Genomic DNA, 23,496 nt, shown 5'->3' with positions numbered 1-23,496 from the left:
CTAATTTTAACCCCCATGAGAATGGAGTGCCTGCTGCTAGAAGGGGGACCAGAGCAGCATAGGAAACCCGATTCCACAGAGCCACTGCCTTATCCAGTGAGGAAGCCCAGTGTGGGTGTAGTGGCAGTTAATAACCACTGGAAGACGTCTCAACTTTTTTTAAGCTGGTCTGTTTAATGCCTTAATATGTTAACAACTCTGATGATTCTTCTTTAGTTCGTTGGCTTATTCGTTCAGCATTCAATCACTCATCTACTTACAATTATTTACTGACTGCCTACTCTATTAGACAATAGAGATGCAGAGGTGAACAAGGCAGCCACAATTGTTGGCATTATGAGGTATACAGTCACGTGTGTGTGCATATTTATGTGTCGACGTAAAGCGAACGATTGCACATAGAATTACTTAAATTGAAATGATGGTAAGCACTCTACAGGAGAAATACAGACTGCTAAGGGAGCTTTAAACAAGGGAACTCAGCCAAGTCTGAAGAATCAAGGACACTTAAAATTTAAAATAAGAAGGAAGGAGTAGCATTTCGTCAAGCAAGGAGGAGAGAGCAATTTAGGCAGAGGGGAAAGCATATCCAAAATTCCACATGGGAACAAAATATTAGAAGCTTAAGGGAAGGGTAAGCTGGGACAAAGTGAGAGAGTGGCATGGACATATATACACTACCAAACATAAAATAGATAGCTAGTGGGAAGCAGCCGCATAGCACAGGGAGATCAGCTCGGTGCTTTATGACCACCTAGAGGGGTGGGATAGGGAGGGTGGGAGGGAGGGAGATGCAAGAGGGAAGAGATATGGGAACATATGTATATGTATAACTGATTCACTTTGTTATAAAGCAGAAACTGGCACACCATTGTAAAGCAGTTATACTCTAATAAAGATGCTAAAAAAAAAAAAAAAAAGAAGAAGCTTAGGGGAGACCTAAATGGGAAAGTGGCTTAGGTCTTAGATCCATTTTTGAGAAAATAAATTTGGAAATTTCCCATAGGTTGCTTTCTCTTTGACCTGGAGAAGTGGGTCCAATGTATTTTCATAATCACAGGCTAACAGAACTCTTTGCCCAGTAAAATGCTACCTTTTAGACCAGTGTTTCGATTGATGGTGATTTTGCTGTTATGATAGCAGCCTTTGAGCATTTACTAACATCAGGTTTAATGCTGAGCACTTTATATCATCTCTTTTAATGCTCTTAACCACCATCGGAGGGCACTACTATTACTCTCTCCATTTAGCAAATGAGGGACACTGAAGCCATCTTTCAAAAATTTGGTTGCGGCCAAAAAGAAAAAAATGAGTCAGATTTTTGTATCTGCAGCATTTGGACCTCCAAGTAGCTGACGCAGGCGGCCATCACCACTGTTCTTTCCCACTCTTTAGTCATTGCTGATTCCCTCACGTTGGACTTCAGAGGTGGAGAGAAATTCTCCTGCCATTTGATCATGTAATATAATTCCTGCTTCAATTGAAGCAAACTGACGACGTTACTCAAAGGCAAATTGAAAAGCCAGATCTGTGCTAAATCCCCAGGGTACGTTAGTTGGCATGTGCAGTGATATATGGGAAGGTGCTTTTCTGGGTTAAGATAAAAAAATCCTGGTATCACGTCACGCTATCAGGCACCCCATCTCAACCACTCTGTGCCAGCCCTGCAACTTGAAATACTCAGTGGACAGAAATGAAACTTCATAGAAATTAGGTGATCATCATCTTTATCAGATGAATATGATGCCATCAGCATGATTCTAGCGTCCTCAGAAAAAAAGAGATTTACCTGGAGAGGAGCAAGAGAAAGTCTAAGGCATGGATTGTAGGACTTTTCTGCCAGCCTGCCTTGGGCAAGTTGGCTAGGAGATGACCTAGTAATTAAAATCCTGCTTAAACGTATGCTGCTGGTCAGTCATAATGAAGGCACCAACATGGGAAACCAGACGGTAACCAGAGAAGGAAAAGAAAAGTGAAACACAAAAGTAACACCGTCGAGACTGTGGGGCGCAGAAATAGAACTGAATTGGCCAAATACTATCTGACCACTAAGCATGAAAGTGGAACCCAAGTATTAATATATTTTTACCCCAATCTGTGCAATTAATATTTTATGTGTGAACATACGCTCCTGTGTTACTGGCTTATTTAATTGACAGTTGCAATCAGCAGGACGCCAGTTGTTCAAACCCACATTCTTCCCCCGTAGTTCGGGAGCGATGTGCAGCAGGAGAACATGGGGAATAGAGGCAGGGACAGCGCCAGGTTTGGGCCGCCTTCTCAACACATCAGTTTCTTTATCACCTTGGGGCGCAGCAATAAAAATGTCAGAAGACATACAAATAGCAGTAGACTCTGGCTGTTGTTTAGAAGAATGATTAAAATTAATGTGGTTGGTACAAATCGAGAACTTTCTTTCATTCCTTATTATCCTTTGGCTACTTCTCTTTTGAGCGCAGTCGAGAAGGCAGCAGGCTGAGCAGCTCCTACGCACTGGTTGGAGGCGGATACTTTTAGGTGTGTTATGTGTGGGGCTGTGGGGAGGGAAATGAGTGCCAAGCGGTTCCAGGGTGTTTTGTCATTTCCTAGTAGAGCAGGAAAACAGAGTTTGGGTCATTCTTTTTTTTTTAATTATTTATTTTTGGCTGCATTGGGTCTTCGTTGCTGTGTGCGGGCTTTCTCTAGTTGCGGCAAACGGGGGCTACTCTTCGCTGCGGTGCGCGGGCCCCTCACTGCGGTGGCCTCTCTCGTTGCGGGGCACAGGCTCTAGGCGTGTGGGCTTCAGTAGTTGTGGCTCGTGGGCCCAGAGTGCAGGCTCAGTAGTTGTGGCACACGGGCTCAGTTGCTCCACGACATGTGGGATCTTCCTGGACCAGGGCTCGAACCGTGTCCCCTGCATTGGGAGGTGGATTCCCAACCACTGCGCCACCAGGGAAGTCCATGGGTCATTCTTTGCTAAAATCTTCTGGCTGAATCACCACGCCAGCTGTGCTCTTCCAGTAACTGTTATGTGCAACAAATCTATAAAGTCAGACCTCAGATTCCTCTACCTTTCAACTTTGGCAGAAACCTAGAAACTCTTCTTGGTTTGGTTAGCTAAAGCCTGTGGAATCCAATCCTTATTGCTCAAAAAAAAAAGACAAGTTGGGGAAAATGTTATTAAGGTACTGTTTTAGGATAACCTATTTAATCAGTAAACTTTTATTATTTTCTTTATATGTGCAAAAATTCTATAATGAGCACCACTGAGATGGATAATGTCCAAGTTGAAAATGAAAGTTACGGGGAACTGCCCTACAGTTTAAAGATGTAAGTTCTCATAGTGCTGCTATCACTTATATTTGATGTTCGGACTCTTGACCATGTTTTTAGCAGCCCAACTTACAACAGTAGAAAAGCTTCTAAGCGTCAAAGTCTGGCAGTATTTTCAGTGGTTCCTGTGTTTAAATTGGCACTTGTGGTATTATATAGGATGCCATTGTTTGAACTTGGAAACAGAAGAAGGTAAAGAGAGATTTTACTATAATTCATATGTGGGGCTGAGTCTTAGGGGGAGAGAAATAACTTTACTTGGAAATCGAGTAGTAATATTCTGTAAAGTTAATAAATATCCACCCTCTATCTTGGGAATAAGGAATTTCACAACTAAGATTTTATGGGACTTGGCTGTGTTTACATGGTCGAAGTGAATATTTTAGCGAAACTGAGCAGAAATTTCAGATAAATACCAAAATTGAAGGGTAGTTTGGGTATTTTAAAGATCTGACTTATCAACCAGTATGGATTCTCAAAGTTTTCAAGTCAAGTGAGTCTCCAAGATTCAGTTACCTCATTGTAAAGTGGAATTTAAAATAACATCTCCTTGCCCACCACTTGGGGTTGATATTAATTGTGATAATTATGGGCAACCCCTTTGAAACTTAATAGTGCTAGTTAATTGTCAGGTATTGGTTAAGTGCAGAGCACTGACTATCCAGTTTGTGAATGAATGAGGTCCCTGCCTTCAAGGGATGTGTTGATAGTTGGGTTGTTTTGCATATATATACACATGCCCAGCTGTTTACACACACACATCACACACCACACATCTGTTTGTATACAAAGATAAAGTTCAAGAAAAAGTGAAATAAGTGACAACTGAAGGAGTTCACTGAAGGTTTAGTGTTTTGTAGACTGGGATAGAAACAGCTTCCCACAAAAGACCAGCCTTTCAGCAAAGTACTATTTGGTTGGAAGTGAGTGGTATAACCTCCTTGAAAAGAAATGCTCCAAATGTGTTTGGAGACAGTGGATTTGGAGAGTCCGCCGTCATCATCTTTATTTTCCTCTTCCCGATCTTCCTCCTCCTCCTCTGGCAACTCCTCCCCACCTTCCTTCTGTCTCACATTTATTCATTTCTTCCTCTGTGCTGAGCTCTGTAAATTTAGGTGAACTCATTTAAACCTCACAATAACCTCCTGAGGTGGGTGCTCTTTAAGTATTATCCCCAATTAGAGTGGTAGAAACTGAGGCATAAGAAAAGTAAAGTAGGGGCTTCCTTGGTGGCACAGTGGTTAAGAATCCGCCTGCCAACGCAGGGGACACGGGTTCGAGCCCTGGTCCGGGAAGATCCCACATGCCGCGGAGCAACTAAGCCCATGCGCCACAACTACAGAGCCTGCGCTCTAGAGCCCGCGAGCCACAACTACTGAAGCCCGCGTGCCTAGAGCCCGTGCTCTGCGACAAGAGAAGCCACCGCAATGACAAGCCCGCGCACTGCAACGAAGAGTAGCCCCCACTTGCCGCAACTAGAGAAAGCCTGCCCACAGCAACGAAGACCCAACACAGCCAAAAATAAATTAATTAAATAAATTAATTGAAAAAAAAAAAGAAAAGAAAAGTGAAGTAAGTTGCCCAGGCTGGTAAGTGGAGAAGCTGGAATGTGAGCTGAGGCCTCCTGAATCCAGAACCAGTGGTCCCGAGTGCTGCTGAGCCCTTCTTCCAGTTTGGGAGAGGTAGAGGATGAGGCTGGAAGGGGAGAATCAGCCAGACTTGTGATCCTGTAGGTTAAGGGGAAGCGACAGAGAGCTTCTGAGCAGGACAGTATTGTTTTGAAAGTGGGCATCAGAGGCAGGTTTAATCTGGGTTTTGGTATGTAGATGGGATTTAGCACCTAATTAATATCTGATAGTAGAAATGAATCACAAACAGGCAAGTGTGAGTATTGCCCTTTGCAGTCCAGATAGAACAGCCCAGACTCCAAAGAGTAATTTTTGATGGCGGCCGAGTCAGTTCCAACATGGAGTTCAAATGGAAGTGGAGCTCCCACACTTTTTTGCTCCTCTGTCTGGATAAGTTTGATGATACACATCCTGGTGCTTGTGACGTCACTGATCATCACCACGGAAACATCTGTGCTATGACAAACACTGGAGTGCAGCATGACCAAATGTGTCAGGGAGGAGAGGAAACTGGCTCAAAACGATAAGGTTCTCAATAATAAAAGTTCACTCAAATACGTTAGCAGTAGCAGCCTCGGTTGTGGAGAGAAATGTAAGCAGTACTATTCTGAAAAGCACAAAGCAAGAGCTGTGCATTACTAAAGGTTGGGCAAGGTTGATTTTGAGATGCTGCTCACATTCAAAACATAGTTTCCTTAAAAAGTCACTATCTATGCTGTCTTGCATGATGACAATAGAAATCCTTCAGGAGCACGGAGCTCGTCTCCCACACTGCTTATAGAAAATCTTCTGCACAGCGGAGGAGGGCTAGCTGGGGACTTCTGTGTTGTTCTGGGAGAGGGATTGAACAATCAGAGACAGAATTGACAGTGGTGTGGTTTGTATCTGTTGTTTGATGTGTCGGTGGCAGTATTAGTCATGCAGTTTCAGAAATTAATAACTAAAAGATGATTGGCCCTCCAGGGATTTATAGAAGTTGCACACTGATGGATCAGATCATGGACTGAATCCAGCTCTAAGTCATATTTAGGTTTGGTTTGCATGTTGCTTTAAGAAACTATGTATTTGTTGCTTTACAATTAAAAAAGATGTTTTGTATGAAAATCTGGATGCGCACATTCTCTTAATATTCAGAAGAGCTGGTAGGGCTGGTAGTGCCACATTCTCAAATGGAAACAATTAGGTTAAACTGAGAAGTTGTGTCCCTCTTGGGTAGGGGATACACTCTACAGTTGGCCACACTCCCCACCTCTCCCCATTGTGTTGGCCCCTAGCCCATTTTATTTATTTACCTTCCTGCCTGGCCCTGTGAGCACTCGATTTTGTGATCACTGTTGGAGGGATTAGAGATTAATTGTTCCTAGCACAGTTCCTGGCATGTGGAGGGCACCCCATAAATGGTAGCTCTGATTATTCTCTGTCAGTGACAGGCTCAGTTATTTACGCTTGAACCATAGATCAGCACTGTCCCATAGAACTTCCTGTGATGATGGAAATGTCCCATATCTGTACTGTCCTCTGTGATAGTCACTAGTCACATGTAGCTCTTGACCAATGTGGCTAGTGTGACCCAGAAAATATTTCTATTTTTTAGTGCATTTTTGTTAATTAAAAAATTAAATTTCAATAGCCACATATGGCCAGTAACTACCATATTGGGCAAAGCAGATTTAAGTAATGGGATTGAATATCCAGTGCAGTGTCCTTGTTTAGGATAAAATGTGGAGAATAGGTGCTAGGACTGTGTTTGGTCAGCATGTTTAGTTTACAAGAGATTACTCATAGTGGGCTTCATCAGTTACGATCACCTACTTGGTACCACCCCTTGTCACCTGACTAGAATTCTTGTCCATTTAAGGAGCCAAATACATAAGTTCTATGAGAGTTATACCAATAAACCTAATTATTCCTAAGCTTGAATGGGAAAGTTTCACTTCTCTCTGCCCCCTGACTGTTCATCAGTTAAGGGTATTGTGTATTTACAATAACTAGACCTATGTGTAGAAAAGCCTAAATTTTTGATTAGCTGCTTGCTGCTGCCATTCGTGATGGCACAGAGCCAGGAATTAGGGTTACCAAGGGGACTATGGAAAGCCGATGGAGCCCTGCTAGACTGCTAGAGGGATCCTCTCTTCTTAGGGCTGGGGCTGCACAGGCTGTTGGGTCTTGCGTTTCCATCACAAGCATAAATCCAACACATCTAATGACCACATTGCCATAAACCAGCCACAGTGTAGGGTTCTGAATGATCCCTCTTTCATGCAGCTGATTTATTCATTTGCACCTTGGTTTGCTTCACTGAGCCCAGCAGTCAGAGCCCTCCCCTTTCCTTTGTCACAGGGTTGGAAACCCCAGAACCATCTACCAGGCTCTGGCCCATTGGCAACTTGCCCCAAGCCAGCTTTTCCAACTGAGAAATGAGTAACTTCACTGCTTCCAGGGATAGATGCACAGGAGGGCAAAACAAACATCAGCCTGTTTCATTGAAGATGGAGCTCTGAATTACAAACCCCCTCCCCTGAGAAAGCCTCCTTAAAAACATAGAAAACCTAATGAACATGATAGAAACAGCTGTTGTAGCTAATTTTATCAAACGGTGACTAATACTAATTCCTCTTTGAAATGGAGAAAAAGCACAAAACATACATGAAATATATTCTGCTTGGATCATTCATCCAGTCGGAATTAGATGTCATCTCTTCTTAAAGTCGGATCTGCAGAGAGGATACAGGTCTTGACTTTTCTATCTTTATGTGGCAAACATCAATGTAAACCCTATTAGGACAGTGAATGGAATGAGTCCTAGAATTCAGTAGAAGTAAGACAAGCCCCTCTAACAAAAAAAGTAGAGTCTCATCCTTTAAATTCCTTCTTAGGAAAATTCTTCACGAAAATATTTACTAGAAAAAGACCAAGCTGATGTCAACTGAGACTAACTAGTGAAATGTTAACTATCTGCACACATCTCTGTTTTGAATGCTGAATTCTAGTCCTGACTCCCAGACACAAGGAGGCTAAAAATTCATATTCAGATAAGGAAAGGCAAACCTTGGAGAACAGAGGAGCAGAGGTTCAGCATAAAGGTTTAATCCTATCAGAGCCGATTTCCTGTATGACCATCTGGATAATCCGGCACACTCATTCAAGGCCTTTAAAAATAACGGCTCCAGCCAAGATTAGCGTCACAGATTTTCCACTAGACTTGCTCATATTTGACTTTATGATTTTCCAGGCCCAGGAAGATTGCTTGCAAATAAAGACTTGAGGATTCCATGAAGAAGCAGTGACATGTTTTTTTTTTTTAACCTGAAAATTGTTTCCTTTTTTCACAAAATCGTGTTCTCTACTCTTTTCATCAATATTGGGTGTCCTTTTTTGGAAAGTGATTTTCATTTCCATTTCTTCCCTGACTTCATATCTAGAACTTGTCTTATAACAGGAATATCAGGAGAATTGGGCTAAAAATAATTTTGTGCAATGAGTAAAAGTTCTCATCAGGAGAAAGAGTTATTTACCTGCTGTATAATCAGAGACAAATGAATTACTATTGTTGCACAAATATCACAATTGGATCCATGAATATTCATTTTGAGGATTCTCCCACCCTCCATGATAATTTTTCTCTGTTGCTTTGCAAAGGGGTGGGGGACAGTCATAGAACCAGAAAAAGAAAAAAAAAACTGATGGCATTATTTGCTGTGAGCTGCTCTAGGATTAATATATTGTACATTTTAATTTTGGATTTGACAGATCAAACTTGAGGTGGAAAGCAGTACATTCTCACCTCTTTGAGTTATAAAATTCTGAGCTCAAGAAGTGTTTTTGTTTATTTATTTGTTTGTTTGTTTATTTTTGGCTGCGTTGGGTGTTCGTTGCTGTGCGCGGGCTTTCTCTAGTTGCGGCGAGCAGGGGCTACTCTTCGTCGCGGTGCGTGGGCTTCTCATTGCGGTGGCTTCTCTTTGTTGTGGAGCACGGGCTCTAGGCGCGCAGGCTTCAGTAGTTGTGGCTCGCGCACTCTAGAGCGCAGGCTCAGTAGTTGTGGCACACGGTCTCAGTTGCTCCGCGGCATGTGGGATCTTCCCGGACCAGAGCTCGAACCGTGTCCCCTGCATAGGCAGGTGGATTCTTAACCACTGCGCCACCAGGGAAGCCCTCCTGAAGTGTTTTTAACAAACAATTTTTGCATATTATGAAACAATGCTGTGTTGTGTGTCATTAAATCAAAAAACCTTCAACAAGTCTTTCAAGTGCAATTTAGAAGTTACAGGTACATCAAAATGTCAAGATTTTTCACTGTTAAATTGTTAAATCACCCTGTGTAGTGAACCTGCACAAAGTTCTGGATCACAAATAGACAAACTCAGAAATCCCAAAGTGCTTGTCCTGGAATGTTCGGATTACGATTGTTGCCCCAGGATTTCTGTACCAGGATTTCTGTCCTTCCCTTGTTCAGATCTATGTCCACTGATTGTTGAGGAATTTTGCTAATTCAGAACAGAATAAGAAATCTGCAAAATAAATAGGAAGTAGATATGATTTGGACTTGCTCTGTATTTAGCAAATGGCATAGTTTGGAACTTAGGTATTCTGCTAAGTTTAGATACACCTAGACAGCCCCACTGGGTTAACTCTGCCTTGATGTAGATGGATATTAGATCCATGTTTCCATGGAGCAGCTATGAATTTTTCCTTCGCTTGTTTTCTGAGAGAGCCATTAATGTCAAAGCAAAGGGCTTTCTTGCCAAATGAAGTCACTTTGGAATAAAGGATGAAAAACACTTGAAATTCTTGAACTCCTCATTTAATATTTAATAGATTTAATTGCATCTGGTGTTGAGAAATATCTATATCATGGGTTACAGTTCTCTTCAGAGTGACAAACACACCATCACACACAAACACACATACACACAGGGGGTGCGGGGAGAGAAGGAGGGAGGCTCTTTTGCATATATAATATGTGATTCTTTGCCAAGTAATATCTAGATATGCTAGTGGATGGGGCAATAAATGCAGACCAATAACAAAACCAACCCAAATAAAAACCCTAATAAACAATAAAATGCTTAACTGCATAAAGCAATTACTAAAGAAAATAAAGGAAGGCAGAAATAAATCTGGTTAGTAAAGTTACAGTAAGAGCATAAGTGTTACAAAGACTGTTCCATCTTGAGTGAGGAAACTGTCAAATTTGTTTATCTGTTTAATAGTTGACTAGGAGTCTGTGGTGAGGTTAACATTCTGAAAGTGAAGTTTGCACCCTCTGGTGCTAGGGTTCAGGTCAGGCATTATAACTGCTACTGGTTCTAAGGCTTCCAGTTGGAGGGTGGGTGAACCCAGAATAGATTCACTTCCTGTACATGGTGAAAATACACAGGGCCAGGTTTCCCAGGAGGGTCAAACCCTCTGTTTGCCCTCCTCCCTGGCCAGCAGCTACTGGATGTCAGGATCAAAGAATGCAGGTGTTGCTGCTGATGAGCTGTGAGCAGTCAGGAAGATCATCATTTCACTTTAGAAAAGCCCAGCAAAAATAATAGTTCCAATTAAACAGGAAGGGCAGGTAACTGTGCACTGAGTCCAAGTGGGGGTACTTTGTGTCCCCATCCATCTCTGAAACAGGCTTGCTCCCAAGCACAACCTTACCAAAATCAAGTAGATGCAAGGGAGAAAGGCCTGAGATTTTATGAGGTCACAGGTGTCCCATAGAAATGAGCTGAGCTCATGGGTTTCGCAACATTTCTCTGCCAAGTCCTCAAGAATTTGGGGCAATAACATTAAAGTTATATCCTCATTTCTGAAAAGATGGCCATTAATATTCATTCCAGGCTAATGAGAGCCTTAAAAAAAAAATTCTACTTTGTAATTACTGATGCCAAATCCACCTCCTCAGTAAGCTTAGCTATGTTAGCAAGTCACTGGGTTGGAAATCCTAGGGAAGTTTTACAGTACGCCTCGTAATCTGCGATGGTGAGACTATGGTGTATTCTAGTAAATAAACTCTGGTTAGTGGGGAACTGATGATGACAGTAATTGTCATTATAGCAACTAGCGTCCTATGTGCATGGAACATAGTAAAACAGCAATACCCAAGCAGGCACTTTCTGCATTTTGCCAGGAGTCTGTGAGGTGGGTACCACTACTGCTTAGAGTGGGTGATTCAGAGAGAGGGTAAGTGACTGCTTCAAGGTCGCACTGGGTGGTAGATGTGGAACTTGAAAAGCTGGAGCCCTGGCCCATTTTCAGATGCTATAATACCCTGAATGTTAAAATCAACTTAACATAATCGCATCTTTCTGTCTTTACTCAGAAGCCATTAAGGGCTGGTGCTGGCATCTTCACCTTCACTGTAAGCATCAGTATCTGCTCTGTAGAAATGTTCATCAGTAGTAGAGAGTTCTGGTTAACAGAATGCTGGAAAAGGAGGGTTTCCATTTTTTTTTCCATATACCATATACAAAGGAAATGGAAAATAACATTACCTCCACTTCAGTGGAACTTTATTTTGAGATTTGGAGTGGGATTAAAGCATTTCTAAATTTGTACCTTTTACCAACTGATTGAGCGTTGTTTCCCCATGGTATTTAAATACAGGGATGGAGAAAAGAGCCAAACAACACATCTCTAGTGAGGCTTCCGTCATGGGACATCGACTGTCACAAAAGCCTCATTTTGGGGATAAGAGATGGTAAATGCTGCACCGGGGTCATCTATACAGCTATCCCAAACAAGTGAGGTATTGATCACAGTACAAAGAGATTTCAGAGGCAAAAGTAAGAGCAGCCCCAGGACCCTGTTGATAGCTGCACACACCACTAATTCACCTCAATGGGCAGGCAGCTCTGAGCTCAATTAACCCTTATTCCCAAGGCCCCCCATAAACCCCGAGGTAAACATGGTTCTCCGGGCCCTGGCTTTCTATCAATGAAATAGATCATTGCTTTTCGAGGCTGAGGGGCGATTCCAGTTTATAAATTCACCTCGCTAATAAAAAGCCTGATACTTCCATGTGGGTGAGCAGGCATTCGAATCTTGTAATACTGATTGTATAAATCAGAAAATTTCAAACTGCTGAGGCCATCCGCGATTTTTTCTGCCGTCCGTGGCTATTGGAAGGAAATATAAACGCTCTGGAAGTAGAGCAGGTGATAGCAAATGTCCCCTGGTGCAATTGTCTGCACACAGAACATTAGTTGTTAAATATGTACTGGAGCCTGAACGATTTCTTTCTTTCTTTTTTTTTTTCCTCATTCTACCCTCTCTTTTCCTTCTCACCGCAACCATTGTTCAGAAGCAAATTGGAAATCTGGTAATTAGGCCCTGACTCACGGTGTAGTATTAGAGTTCCGAGCCAAAGTTCAACACCCTGAAATGAAATTTAAACCAATTAATCTGTTAGATTTTTATCGCTTGTCCGTGTTTTCTCAGCAATTCCCCCAGCACGTGGCCTTTGATCAACTCTCATACAAACGCTAAAATGTGTGCCTGCTGCTAGCAAGATGGGAATGACATTAACATGGTACTCATAAAACAATCAGAGCAGAGAAGCCCTCAAACAGGCAGGGCATAGTAATATTTAATAAAAGCGCACACATAATCTTCAGAATTAGCATTTTGCGCCTTGCAGTACCTTTGGGAGAAGAGCTTTTATTGTGAGTGATCATTATTATAACAAAGAAGAGCTACCTAATAATTTTCCACTTTAACTCTGCAACGTGCCACGAGCATTTCAGAGCCATTATGCTAAACTGTGGTGGTATAATCATGTTATTGTCATAGTTTGAAGGAAGGAAAAATCTCCTTTACTTGGGTGGCTGTTGTGAGTGGGAGGAGAGGTTTAAAAAAAACAAAAGAGAAAAAAACACCCAAACTTTTATTTTTAATGAGATTTAGAACGAGGAATTGGCTTACTGTCCTTGTGGAGACCCAGAGTGTGAAAATTCATTGGTGAGGAAGAAAGACTCTTTCATTAATTAAATCAAGATTTGGCCGGTAAAAGTGGTTTTGTATTCAAATCCACTCCTCTCCCCCATTCCATAATATTTCCTTGGAGATAGAATTGTATTGATTATTACACTCCTGGGCTGGATTGAACTCTTTCATGAGTCTTTTCACCTTCAGATTTCACCGAACACATCCACCGTGACTATTATAAACTATCTTCCCTCTGCATCTCTCTGGATATCCTGAATGAAAGAAAAACAAGTCGTTGCAGGTATTCTCTGAGCTTTCTCAGAGAAAACATACCCAAAGAGAAGATGGAAGGGGAGGCTCAGGGTCTGTTACTCAGCACATCTGAGCTTAAAAAAAAAAAATTAGTATCAATTTGCTCTAAAACGTATAAACTTTATCTTGCACAGAATTAAACGCTCTGCTGTTATTTTTTTAATTAAAATGTATTACCTTAGTATGTGCTCACTGGAAAAATTCAAACCATACAGCTATCTATAGAGTAGAATTTAATAGTCTCCTTTCTCTGGTCACCTTCCTTTTGCATACGGACCCACTGGGGACAGTTCGTGTACATCCTTCCAGACTTTTGTCTGTCATACCTGTTCACACATACCTACACACGCTCATGCATATAGGCTAATAGATATCATTTTTAAAATTAACAGAATCACACTATTCATCAGGCTACAAATTGATTTTTGTTTTACTTACTGACATATTTTGACATCTTTCCATGTCAGTTTATAGAAAATTTTTTTCGTCCATTCTAATGACACTCCACATATCCTCTGGTATGGATGTACTATAATTTATTTAATCACTCCCTTATTGGGGGCACCTAGACTCTTAAACTGTTCACTGTCGATACTGCAGTGAACATTTGGGTACTTGTTATTTTAGGCACGTTTGCAAGTACTTCCTGGGCTGCTTTTAGTCTGGCAGATTTGTTTGTGACTAGGGTAAAAATGTAAGATGGCAGCCGATGAGTTAAATTTAAGTCCATAAACATTTTGTTTAGCCTACACATTAAAAAAATATATTGAATTAGCTGCCAGCATTTAAAGATTGGGAAATTTCACGAAAAAATCTGGGTTCCTGGCTTCCTTAGAAAGATCAGAAGACCAGATCACAATGGGACTGCGTCTGGGTGGGGATACCAGTGGCTGGAGCTTCCCCAATTCAGTGTCAGCAGCCATCCATCTCATGCTTATTCTGAGACCCTGAGCTGCTGTATTCATTTGTGTTTCTTGCCTTGGCCTGTATGGATTTGTGAGTTCTTAACAGCTGCTCTTGAGCCTGATTCATTTAGCTAGTCACAGTGTTTTCTACCCTGCATTATTGACATTATAGGGTTCTTCATTTGCGGGACTGTCTCATGCATGAAAACTTAGCATCCTTGACTTCCAGGTACTAAATGCCAGTAACATCCCTTCCTCACCCCTCTCTCTCAGTGGGTCAGCCCATGATTCCTTTACATATTTTCCAACCTTCGCAATGGGGGAGTGCCACAGAGCTTCCCCTCAAGACTGCTATGACACAGAGGTATAGGAGCACCTTTGGAACCCTTTGAGGTCTCAACTTAGAAAGCGCTGCCCGACTGACTTGTTCTGAGAATGGCACTTAGTCCCTAAGCAGGGATAGTGGATTGCGTTGAGCATAGAGGTAGGATGGATCCACGGGTGCCACTCTTTTCCTTTAGTACTTCCTCCAGGGCTTTTTTTTCCTCCCCCAAAGCTAAGAAGATGGTATCGTATGTTGTTTCCTCACCAGTTTTCCTCTTGAAACCTGATGCTCATTTACCTCTAACTAGTTGACATGTACCTTTTTTTTCTGGATGGTTGAAAACATTATCACTTTCCTTAGGAAATGTTTGAACACATACACACACATCTATACATATATGTACTTACATGCCTTCTATATCCTACAAATAACAAATGGAAAAAAGAGAGCTGGGGTCAAGTATAAAATTGGCAGTTCTTGACCATGTTATTATAACTTCTTTACAATAGGAGAGTCTGTCAAAGATAAACCAATACGCCCTTGTGTCTCCTTTTGTGCAACGATGAGAAAGCCTGGAGGAGTCCATACTTAACTAAAGGAACATGCTTGTGTGATTAAAAAATAAAATTTAAAAAATTAGAAGAAATCCCAAAGCTAATACAGATAATAAACACCAAGATTATTTTGTGGTTTATGAGGGCAGTCTCAGGGTCAGCGTTTAATGATACCGTTGGATTCCACACTTTGCCATCAGGCAGGACTCTTTCAAGACCAGTTCAGTTAAACCAATATTCTATTCTTCTCAGAAGTATCCGGGGATATAGTAATACCTTTTCTACTCCACTCTAGCAACTAAGTACTTATACTGAGTTAGAAATTAAGAATTAAGATTTTGAGACATTAACTAGAATGTTTCCAAACTGCTTATATTTAAGAATTTTATATAGTTGTTAAATGTAGTTATTTCTCTTATAAAGTGCTTGGAATCATGTATCATATTCTATCATTAGTTTAGGAGTACTCAATCATGCATTTAAACGTGGTTACTTTTAAAGGAAGATTTTACAAAAATGTCCTATGCCTGTGGAACATTGATCACAACCTTTATATGTGTCAAAAATTGAACAAGCATTTTCAAGCCATGAATCATTTACATTTCCTTGATTAATTATTTTGTTTTTAGGAGAAGTGGGGGAGAGAAAAGACATCTGAACTGCCAGTTTAGTTGTAAATGCATTGCTGTGAGTTCAGCCAACATGAAATGTTTAGTTTGGATATTTCCAAATTTCTCTGTGCAATTTTATAAGATAAATTTGACTCAAAATCAAACCCATTCTGCTTGTTTGTGTGGTGGCACGTGAGCAATGGTTCCAGCGGGCTGGGCTTCATATTTTCTTTTCTTCTTGCAAAAGTTAAAGCATGACATTTTGCCAAATTTGACAAAGTCCAACAATTTTTTGCCAGTTTCTTCCTGTTAAAATTAACTGGTGCTCTCATTGGCTTCAGTACTTGGAAAGTCAGTCTGAGGTACTTAACAAACATTTTATTAAAGAGGAGGGTCTCATTTTCTCTCCTTAGACAATATCTCCTTTGCTTTAGAATTTTGCTTTGTTCCTTTTCATAAAAGTGATCATGAAAACAGCAGCATGACATTGTGGAGTTAAAAATCCTCAGTGGTACAAAAGTACTCTCTGACAGATTTCATTTTTGCCTAGTAATTCTGTTGAAAGCACGCCATGCTCATCAGGCAAACCACCTCTAGTCTGTTTGGAATCACAGTATTTGCAAATTATTTCCCATCTCCAAGGGCCATTTATAATGGAAAGAAAGGAGATAGGAAGTTTTGAAAAAGCCAGTTCTTGGGTTTTATGCCTGGGAATGACAACAAAGCAAAGGTCATGGGACTTTCTGTGGTTCAGCCCTGACTCAGCTATTTGGTTACATAATTCACCCTGAGTGACCTGCATACTTTGCATCTATAAAATGGGATCCATGACATTTATTGAAAAAAACTTAGTGACTTTTATTCAGGAATATTGCTCTGTTAGTGGTACAGACAGAAGGCATGGAACAAGAATGATGTTCTGCTCCAGCCTCCTCTGTTTCTTCCCTTCCCATCAAACAGCAATGTTTATCTAAAAAATCTATGAGCTTTCTTTTCAGGAGATGTATTTAATTATGAAGCAATTCTATGAGGTTTCCAGTGTATTTTAAAACATCACCCATTTAAAAAAAATCCTTAGCATTTCATAAATTAAATTTTGCTTCTACATTTTATTGCATAAGATTTCAGGTTTGAAAAAGATTTGGGTAACATATATGTATCTTAATAGAAACAATGAAAAGCATGCTTTTAAAAGCTGAAATTGCACCCTGAGGTTTCAGGTCCTAATGTGACTAGGAAATGCTGAGATCTTGAGGGACTTTCCGTTCGTGAAAAGATAAAAGATTTTTTTTTTTTTTTCTTTTCCTCAAGTCTCCCATCATTAAAGTTTGGTTCTAACAGCCGACTCCTTCTCTTTTTCATGTGTGTTGAAAAGCAGCTACTCCCTGTATCAAAGCCATCAGCCCGAGTGAAGGATGGACGACGGGAGGTGCGACTGTGATCATCATAGGGGACAATTTCTTTGATGGGTTACAGGTCATATTCGGTACCATGCTGGTCTGGAGTGAGGTAGGTGTTGTCTGAACATTAATATCTAATAGCTTGGTCTAGTTGAGGAGACTGTCTACACTTGCATTTCTAAGAGAGTGTGTAGAATTTAGAGATGGCAGTCTGGGTGGGCCAGCTCCGGTCTACAGAACTCTGGAAACTGGGAAAGATGGGTTGGGTTTACCAGGAGGCATCACTTTCTACTGGAATGACTTCCATCCACTGGCCCATCAGCACCAGGAGAGCTTCTGTTTTGTCATTTGTCCTCATGGGCTAGCCACAGTGTGGAGGTCCTATTATGTATTGGGAATTGGAAACGAGATGCAAAGTCACAAAATATATAGGCAAAGCCCTGTTCAAGCTGTAACAAGGTAGTAATCTGTGAACATTTGTAGATGGAGTCTATTGTAGGACCATCTTCAAGGATCACCATTCATGTGACAGTAATAATCCAGGTGTAGGTGGTTCTTGACTTATTCAGTGACTCTTCATCAGAGAGTGAGCGGTTTGCCGGGGGAACCTAGAAGAACCCAGGGCTCTTTCCAGCCCTAGGAGTTTATACCTCCCAGGCATCTCACTGTGGGACTTTAACCATATGAAAATGACTATGCTCTATTTTTGCAGTACTTTCCAAGCACTGTGATCATTATTTTAACCTGCAAGTTGACTTGTCTGGCAATAATCAACATTAGCTCAAATTACAAAACATAAGTATCACCATTCCTTAGAAGCCATGGCAAACTTGCCTTTGCTTTCTAAATTCTGAGCCTCGATTTCTTAGCCAGCATGCCCAGAGCCCCTTTTCTTTCATCTCCCCAAAGTTTAGAGTAAAAACAAGGTTAGAGCTGCAAGAGACCATTGAGCTCACTTATCTCACACACTTTACAAGTGCTCATAGAATGGCTAAACTTTATTGAGACTTACTATATTCTGGACACTGTGCTGAGTTCTTGACATAGATCATCTTAATCTTCCCTCTACACCACAAGGTAAATACTCTTAACGTGTATCTTTTCTTGATAAGCATACTGAGACTTAGACATATGTAATTACATCACCCCAAAGCAGCCACCCAGAGCCCATGGAGTGTGAGTGATAGGTATGTGGCCACACAAAGGAGTCAGTAGCAGAATTGGAGCTAGAACTCTGGAGCTAGAGTTTCTATTTCCATTCCTGGTTGTCCTCCCATGACACCACTGTTTAGCCCATCCAGATGTTTTGATTGTGTTTTCTCTTTGGAGGGGCCACAGAGATAAGCAGAAAGTTAAGACTGTGACAGTTGAGTACATTTATCTTTCCAAAGCAGAGGCTGCCCTTCCTTTTAAGCCTTCTATGTGCACACCTCACTGCCAGTAAGCCACTCCAGCAAGCCCCTTGCCAGCCCGTTCTGCCACTACCTTTGTCTTTCCCATGCATCCAACAAGCGGCATGCTCTTGGCCAGAGAATCAAAGCTCCCTTAAAGCTGAATCAGAGATGGACTTCTCAGTCCACCAAACTCATTGTTGTCCAAATTAGAACAGCCCAGGTCTGGAGGTGGACTGAATTCCCCTGGCTGACTGCACCCCATTCTTTGCTGGAAACATTGGGTTGTAACATTAGAAGCATCATGTACATGGCATATGTTTCTTCCTCGCTGCTGGAGACAGCAGTGCTCACGAGGATAGCCATTCCCAGGTCCCATGGGCTGTGTCTTCATCCCTTCCTACCCCTCATTCTTTTGCTTGTCCTGGACCTTGAGAAGAGGGGAAGAATAAATAGAATATGAACTTTTTATCCAGGTCATAGCAGTCACAGTGAGGCCTGAGAAGTGGGGCTCAGAGTCAGCCATATTCTTGACCCCTGAGAATAAGTGGGGTTAGTGTGACACTCCCTTTACAACCTCGTGCCTGTCTTAGACCAGGTGCACCACGTTGGATGTGGAATAAAGGACTTCAGCATATCAGGAAATTGTTAATTTTTCCCTCCACCTTGTCAAGGTCCCCCAGTTTCCTCTCAGTTCCCCCACTTTCTTGCCCTTTTTGGGGAACACGTAAGGGTGGTTAAATTCTACCTTAGATTTATCTAAATTGCTTTAAGGGATCTGTTTCCATATAAAAAAATCAACGCAAGTCATGAAAAGGAAAATCCACTGAGGTGATACCTTTGTCCTCCTCCCTCATGTGTCCCTCCACTACCCCTGCCTTGAGTGTACCAGAAGCCCCTCGTGATGGATCTGGGGGGTCCAGCTGGGAGGTGAGGGTTGGAGGGCGCATGCTCTTCTTTGCCCACCTCCTCCTCCCAAACTGCTCTCCTTCGTGGATCTATCATAAATCAGCTATGACTCTTTCCTGGTGAAAGCCCACTATGTAGTTTCCCAAAACGTTTTAGCTGATATTCTTTTAAAATAAATAAATCCCCTGCAGCATTAGCAGTTGGGCGTCTGGATGGAGGACTTTAATTTGGCCTGTTATCATCATGATGGTCCTGACATTTGGGAAAATGAGTCTTGCAGAGGTGAACTTTTTGTAAATATTCTAAACTATTTATAAATTTAGATTTTCACCCAGGCTATTTGACAGATATGGTGTTCTCTCTTTTTTAGTGCAGGGAGAGAATCTGGTACTGCTCCAAATCCCCAAATCCATTGTATACTGATGAGAAATTGAGAAGTAGCTCACATTTACTAAGGGTTTTCATGCGTAGGCACTTTACGGGTATTATTTTATTTGATTCTCATTATAGCCCCATGTTAGATACATATAAGTAAACCAAGTGTCAGAGAGGGTCAGAGACCCACCATCACAACGACAGATAGGGCTAGAGATGGGATTTGAACCACAATGTCTGTTTTTACGAAGGAAATACAAGCCCAAGTTAATGAGAGAGCAAATAGGTAGAATCTTGAGAGTGAGGAAGGACAGGAAGAAGAGAGGAAAAGAAGACATGCACAGTAATCCAGGTGGTACAGTAGTAGGAGTAGTAATAGCAACAGTAGTAGTAACTATGACTGTTGTTTTTAGTCAAAATTAAATTTAGTGTCTTTTATTTTGGTAGGGCCCAAAGCAATTGGGGGCCATTTCTCCAGGCTTCCACTGGATAGAATCAGAACTTGGTAACTGTGAATATTAAGAGAAGATATCTGTGAAAGTAGAGTATGACTAATATTAGCTAACATTCATTGAGCACTTAGTTCCTGCCAGGTACTATGCTAAGTGTTTGCCATGGCTCTCATGTGAACCTGGTGACAGCTCGCATGTGTAGCATGTATAGCATGCTGTTCTCATTTTACTAAGCGGGAAACTGAGCTTGGGGAAGTTAAATAAGCTGTTCAGTTATCAACTGGTGGAGATGCGATGTGAACCCAGACAGTCCAAATCCAGGGCTCACCTTTTTAACCGTCCACGATTTAGCCTATGCCAAAATTTTTACCCTAGGGTTTTACCATATCAGACCAGGGTGGAATTGCCACTGATGTCTTTTACTTGATGGTATCTTAACAGTTACTATCACCTCCCAAAGTAAGCTAGACTTGTCATGTAGAGAATCAGAAGAGCGGTCCCTTCATTTTCTAGCTGTGTAAATTTGTGGGTGGAGCCGTTGGCTTTTAGGAAGAATTTACCCTTATAAAGGGTATATGCTTTGTGTTAGAGGCAGAAGACAGCCTCTTCTTTTTCTATATGAATGACTAAGTTACTTGTATATTTAAGACAGTTAACCTGTCTGGGCCTCTTCTCTAGAGTAGGACCCCAGTCTATCCAAATTCTTTGTCCCTGGCCACATTTTCTCTTGAGGTTATGCCACCTCTGAGATCTAGTACTTTTCATTTTAAGTAGCCTTTTATCTCTTCTCAATTTCTTCACTCTGTAGCTCAAAGCATGCAGGAAGCAGGCTGGTGGGCCAGGACAAGGAGGCAACATTTTAGATTAGCAACTGATGCTATTATTTGAGACTTTTTTTAGCTAAAGAAGTTTAAAAAAGAGCCAGAGAAAATAGGGCTGGCTTAATTTACCCTCATCTGTGCCCTTCCCCTACCAACCCAATCTTTTGCAAGTGAGTAGTTCATTTTAGCTCACTGATTGCCCCCAGTTGGGAAAAAGAAAGGTGGCACTCTCCTGCTCCTAACTCAGGGCTGCCTTCTGTGAGCTCCCAAGTTTGGGGTGAGCCACAGGGCTTTCCTGTGAATTTGGTTTGCCATCTTTGTTACTCTTCCTTATTGCTTCTTGCCCTTTCTCCTCTCTTTTTACAAAGCAAATTATTTTCCTGATACTCTTGTACTCCTTGTCATGTCTTACACCAGAAGACTTAAAAAAAAAATCTTTGTAGTGTTTTATATATAAACCCAGAGAAACCAACAGGATTGATGTGTGCTAATGTTTAATGTGGGTTGAGTTTTTTTCTTGAATACACATGTACTTCATTGCTTTTGCTTTTCTACCAACCTGTGATTTGGAGGGGCGAGGGGCTCCTGCTACTGGTTTGTAGAGCTAATTGTTATTTTAATATCTCCTTCTGAATTCCTCTAATTTCTAAACAATGAGTACTGGTTGGCTTACCAGCTGGTGTCGAGCACTGGGGTAGGTGCTATCCGTGATTAAAGTTAGGCTTTGTGGGATCTGGTATATTATTTAGAGAGATAGCTTGTTCTCATGTAGCAAATTAGAGAGTTACATAATATATTCATGCAATCTAGAGTTAAATTTGTGGTTTACAATTCCAGGCAAGGTTCTAGAAGGCAGAGAGGGTAGTGTAGTCAGAGGTAGACTGTTCAAATAACCAATCAGGTTTCTATTATGTCCAGGTGGATCTCTGTGCTGGACATTTTAGGCTCTCACAATCCTTTTAATTAGTCACTGAAATATCTGAGAGAATTTATACAGCTTATGGTGTTTAAGCTGCCTGTAAAAAAATGTCCAGTGGTGGGATTGGCAGGGAGCAGAGGGTGGCGGGAATGGAGGACAACCGTCCAAGAAAGGATTTAGATTTCACGGGGTAGCAGTGGGCTAGGAGCCAGAGAGTAATTATGGTCCTTCCATTGTCCAGTCAGAGCACCTACATTTTAGTCATTGTTGGTCACTGGACCTCCATCTCAACATCTGAAAATGAGGGTCTTAGACCAAATCCTCTTGGAAACCAGCTACAATTCTAGTCATTCCTTTTATCTAGAATTCACTCCCTTGAAAATCCCCCAACAGTAAGAAGTGTGGGAGTGAGGATGGGTGGGAAGTAACTTCTTCCACTATTGTTCTTCACTTTTAGAACACACTTGCAGTATACAACATCATGTTTATTTTGAACTTCATCAAAATGATTTAACTAGCCCCCAAACTGGATCTCCCTATTGATATCTCTTCAGTCCATATTTTCACTCTCTACACTGCAGATTCTGGTATCTGATCTACACCTGAGACTTATACCACAATGTTGCTCTAATGCATCTTCCAGATAGTTCTGTGGAATATACCAGTTCTTTGGGATTTTAATAGGCACCCCATGGCAGATGGGGGTGGGAGGTTTTTCCCAGTAAATGTGGGAAATGTTGAGTCAGACAAATTCCACTGGTCCTGTCCTAGAGCTTTCGAGGTACTTATATGCACTTTGACTATCTAAGACATAGTATGCAGCATGTCCCAAACTTTGTGACCACAGAACCTTTTTTTTCAGGGATCACTTTACAGGAAGACATACTGATAATGGCTGAAGTATATTTAGATTTCATGTTAATGAAGTAAAGTCATGAAACCCAATTATGAAGTGATTGGGCTGGGGTAGATGTAGGAAAATCTGAAATATTTGCAGAGTATTATTCAGATTAGACCAGCAATGTTTGGAGCCATTATTGTTTAATACTGCAAGGCTCTGAATAGAATTTCTCTCATATTTTGCATCTGGTTTTAGTTCGTGCACACTTGACATTAGATACCATGTGATTTTGTAGGACAGCTATATTTAAAGATTGCCAGGACCACTTAGCTCAAATGGGAGAAGCCAGAGTTACATTACTGTATGAACCAGTGAGCCTCATTCAGGGGCCATACACTGTCTTTTTCATCCAGATGAATGTTTTCTTCAACTGCATTCCCAGAGACAGGCAGAAGGCAAAAGAAGCCACTGTTTGGGAAACCTATAGGTGACCATAGTCAGGTAAATGGCAGTTTGTGGGGCTGAGAAGCAATTTTGCTGCTTGAATCCAGAAGTCGGAAAATAAGGTTTGAAATGCAGTTATTGATTTCTTCCCTTCTTCCTTTCCATATCTACTTTCTATTCTCATTTGTGCACATAGCTCAGAGGAAGGACTGTAAATTAAGAAAAAAAAAATAGTATTTGCTCCTCTGTGACATCAAAAAATGAATGACTACAACTCATACATGCTCCCACTGTGAGTTTCCCAGGCCTTATATCCGGCCTTGATTTTTACTGAACCACATGTAGAGTCACAAAATTTTGAGGGCTTTGAGGAGCATTTCCAGTCA

The 23,496-nt window shown here is 41.3% G+C and overlaps 1 protein-coding gene across 1 annotated transcript in view; it reads left to right on the top strand.

The window, feature by feature from the left end:
- The window catches only part of EBF1 (EBF transcription factor 1), a 392,957-nt gene that overhangs the window by 278,557 nt on the left and 90,904 nt on the right, over positions 1 to 23,496 (top strand). The window contains 1 exon segment of the mRNA XM_036848092.1: positions 16,934 to 17,067. Coding sequence (XP_036703987.1) covers positions 16,934 to 17,067 — 134 coding nt within the window.

This window comes from Balaenoptera musculus, chromosome 3, assembly GCF_009873245.2.
Source record: "Balaenoptera musculus isolate JJ_BM4_2016_0621 chromosome 3, mBalMus1.pri.v3, whole genome shotgun sequence".
NCBI lineage: Eukaryota > Metazoa > Chordata > Mammalia > Artiodactyla > Balaenopteridae > Balaenoptera > Balaenoptera musculus.
The sequence above is the reverse complement of the archived record's forward strand: the minus strand, read 5'-3'. Positions and strand labels throughout refer to the sequence as shown.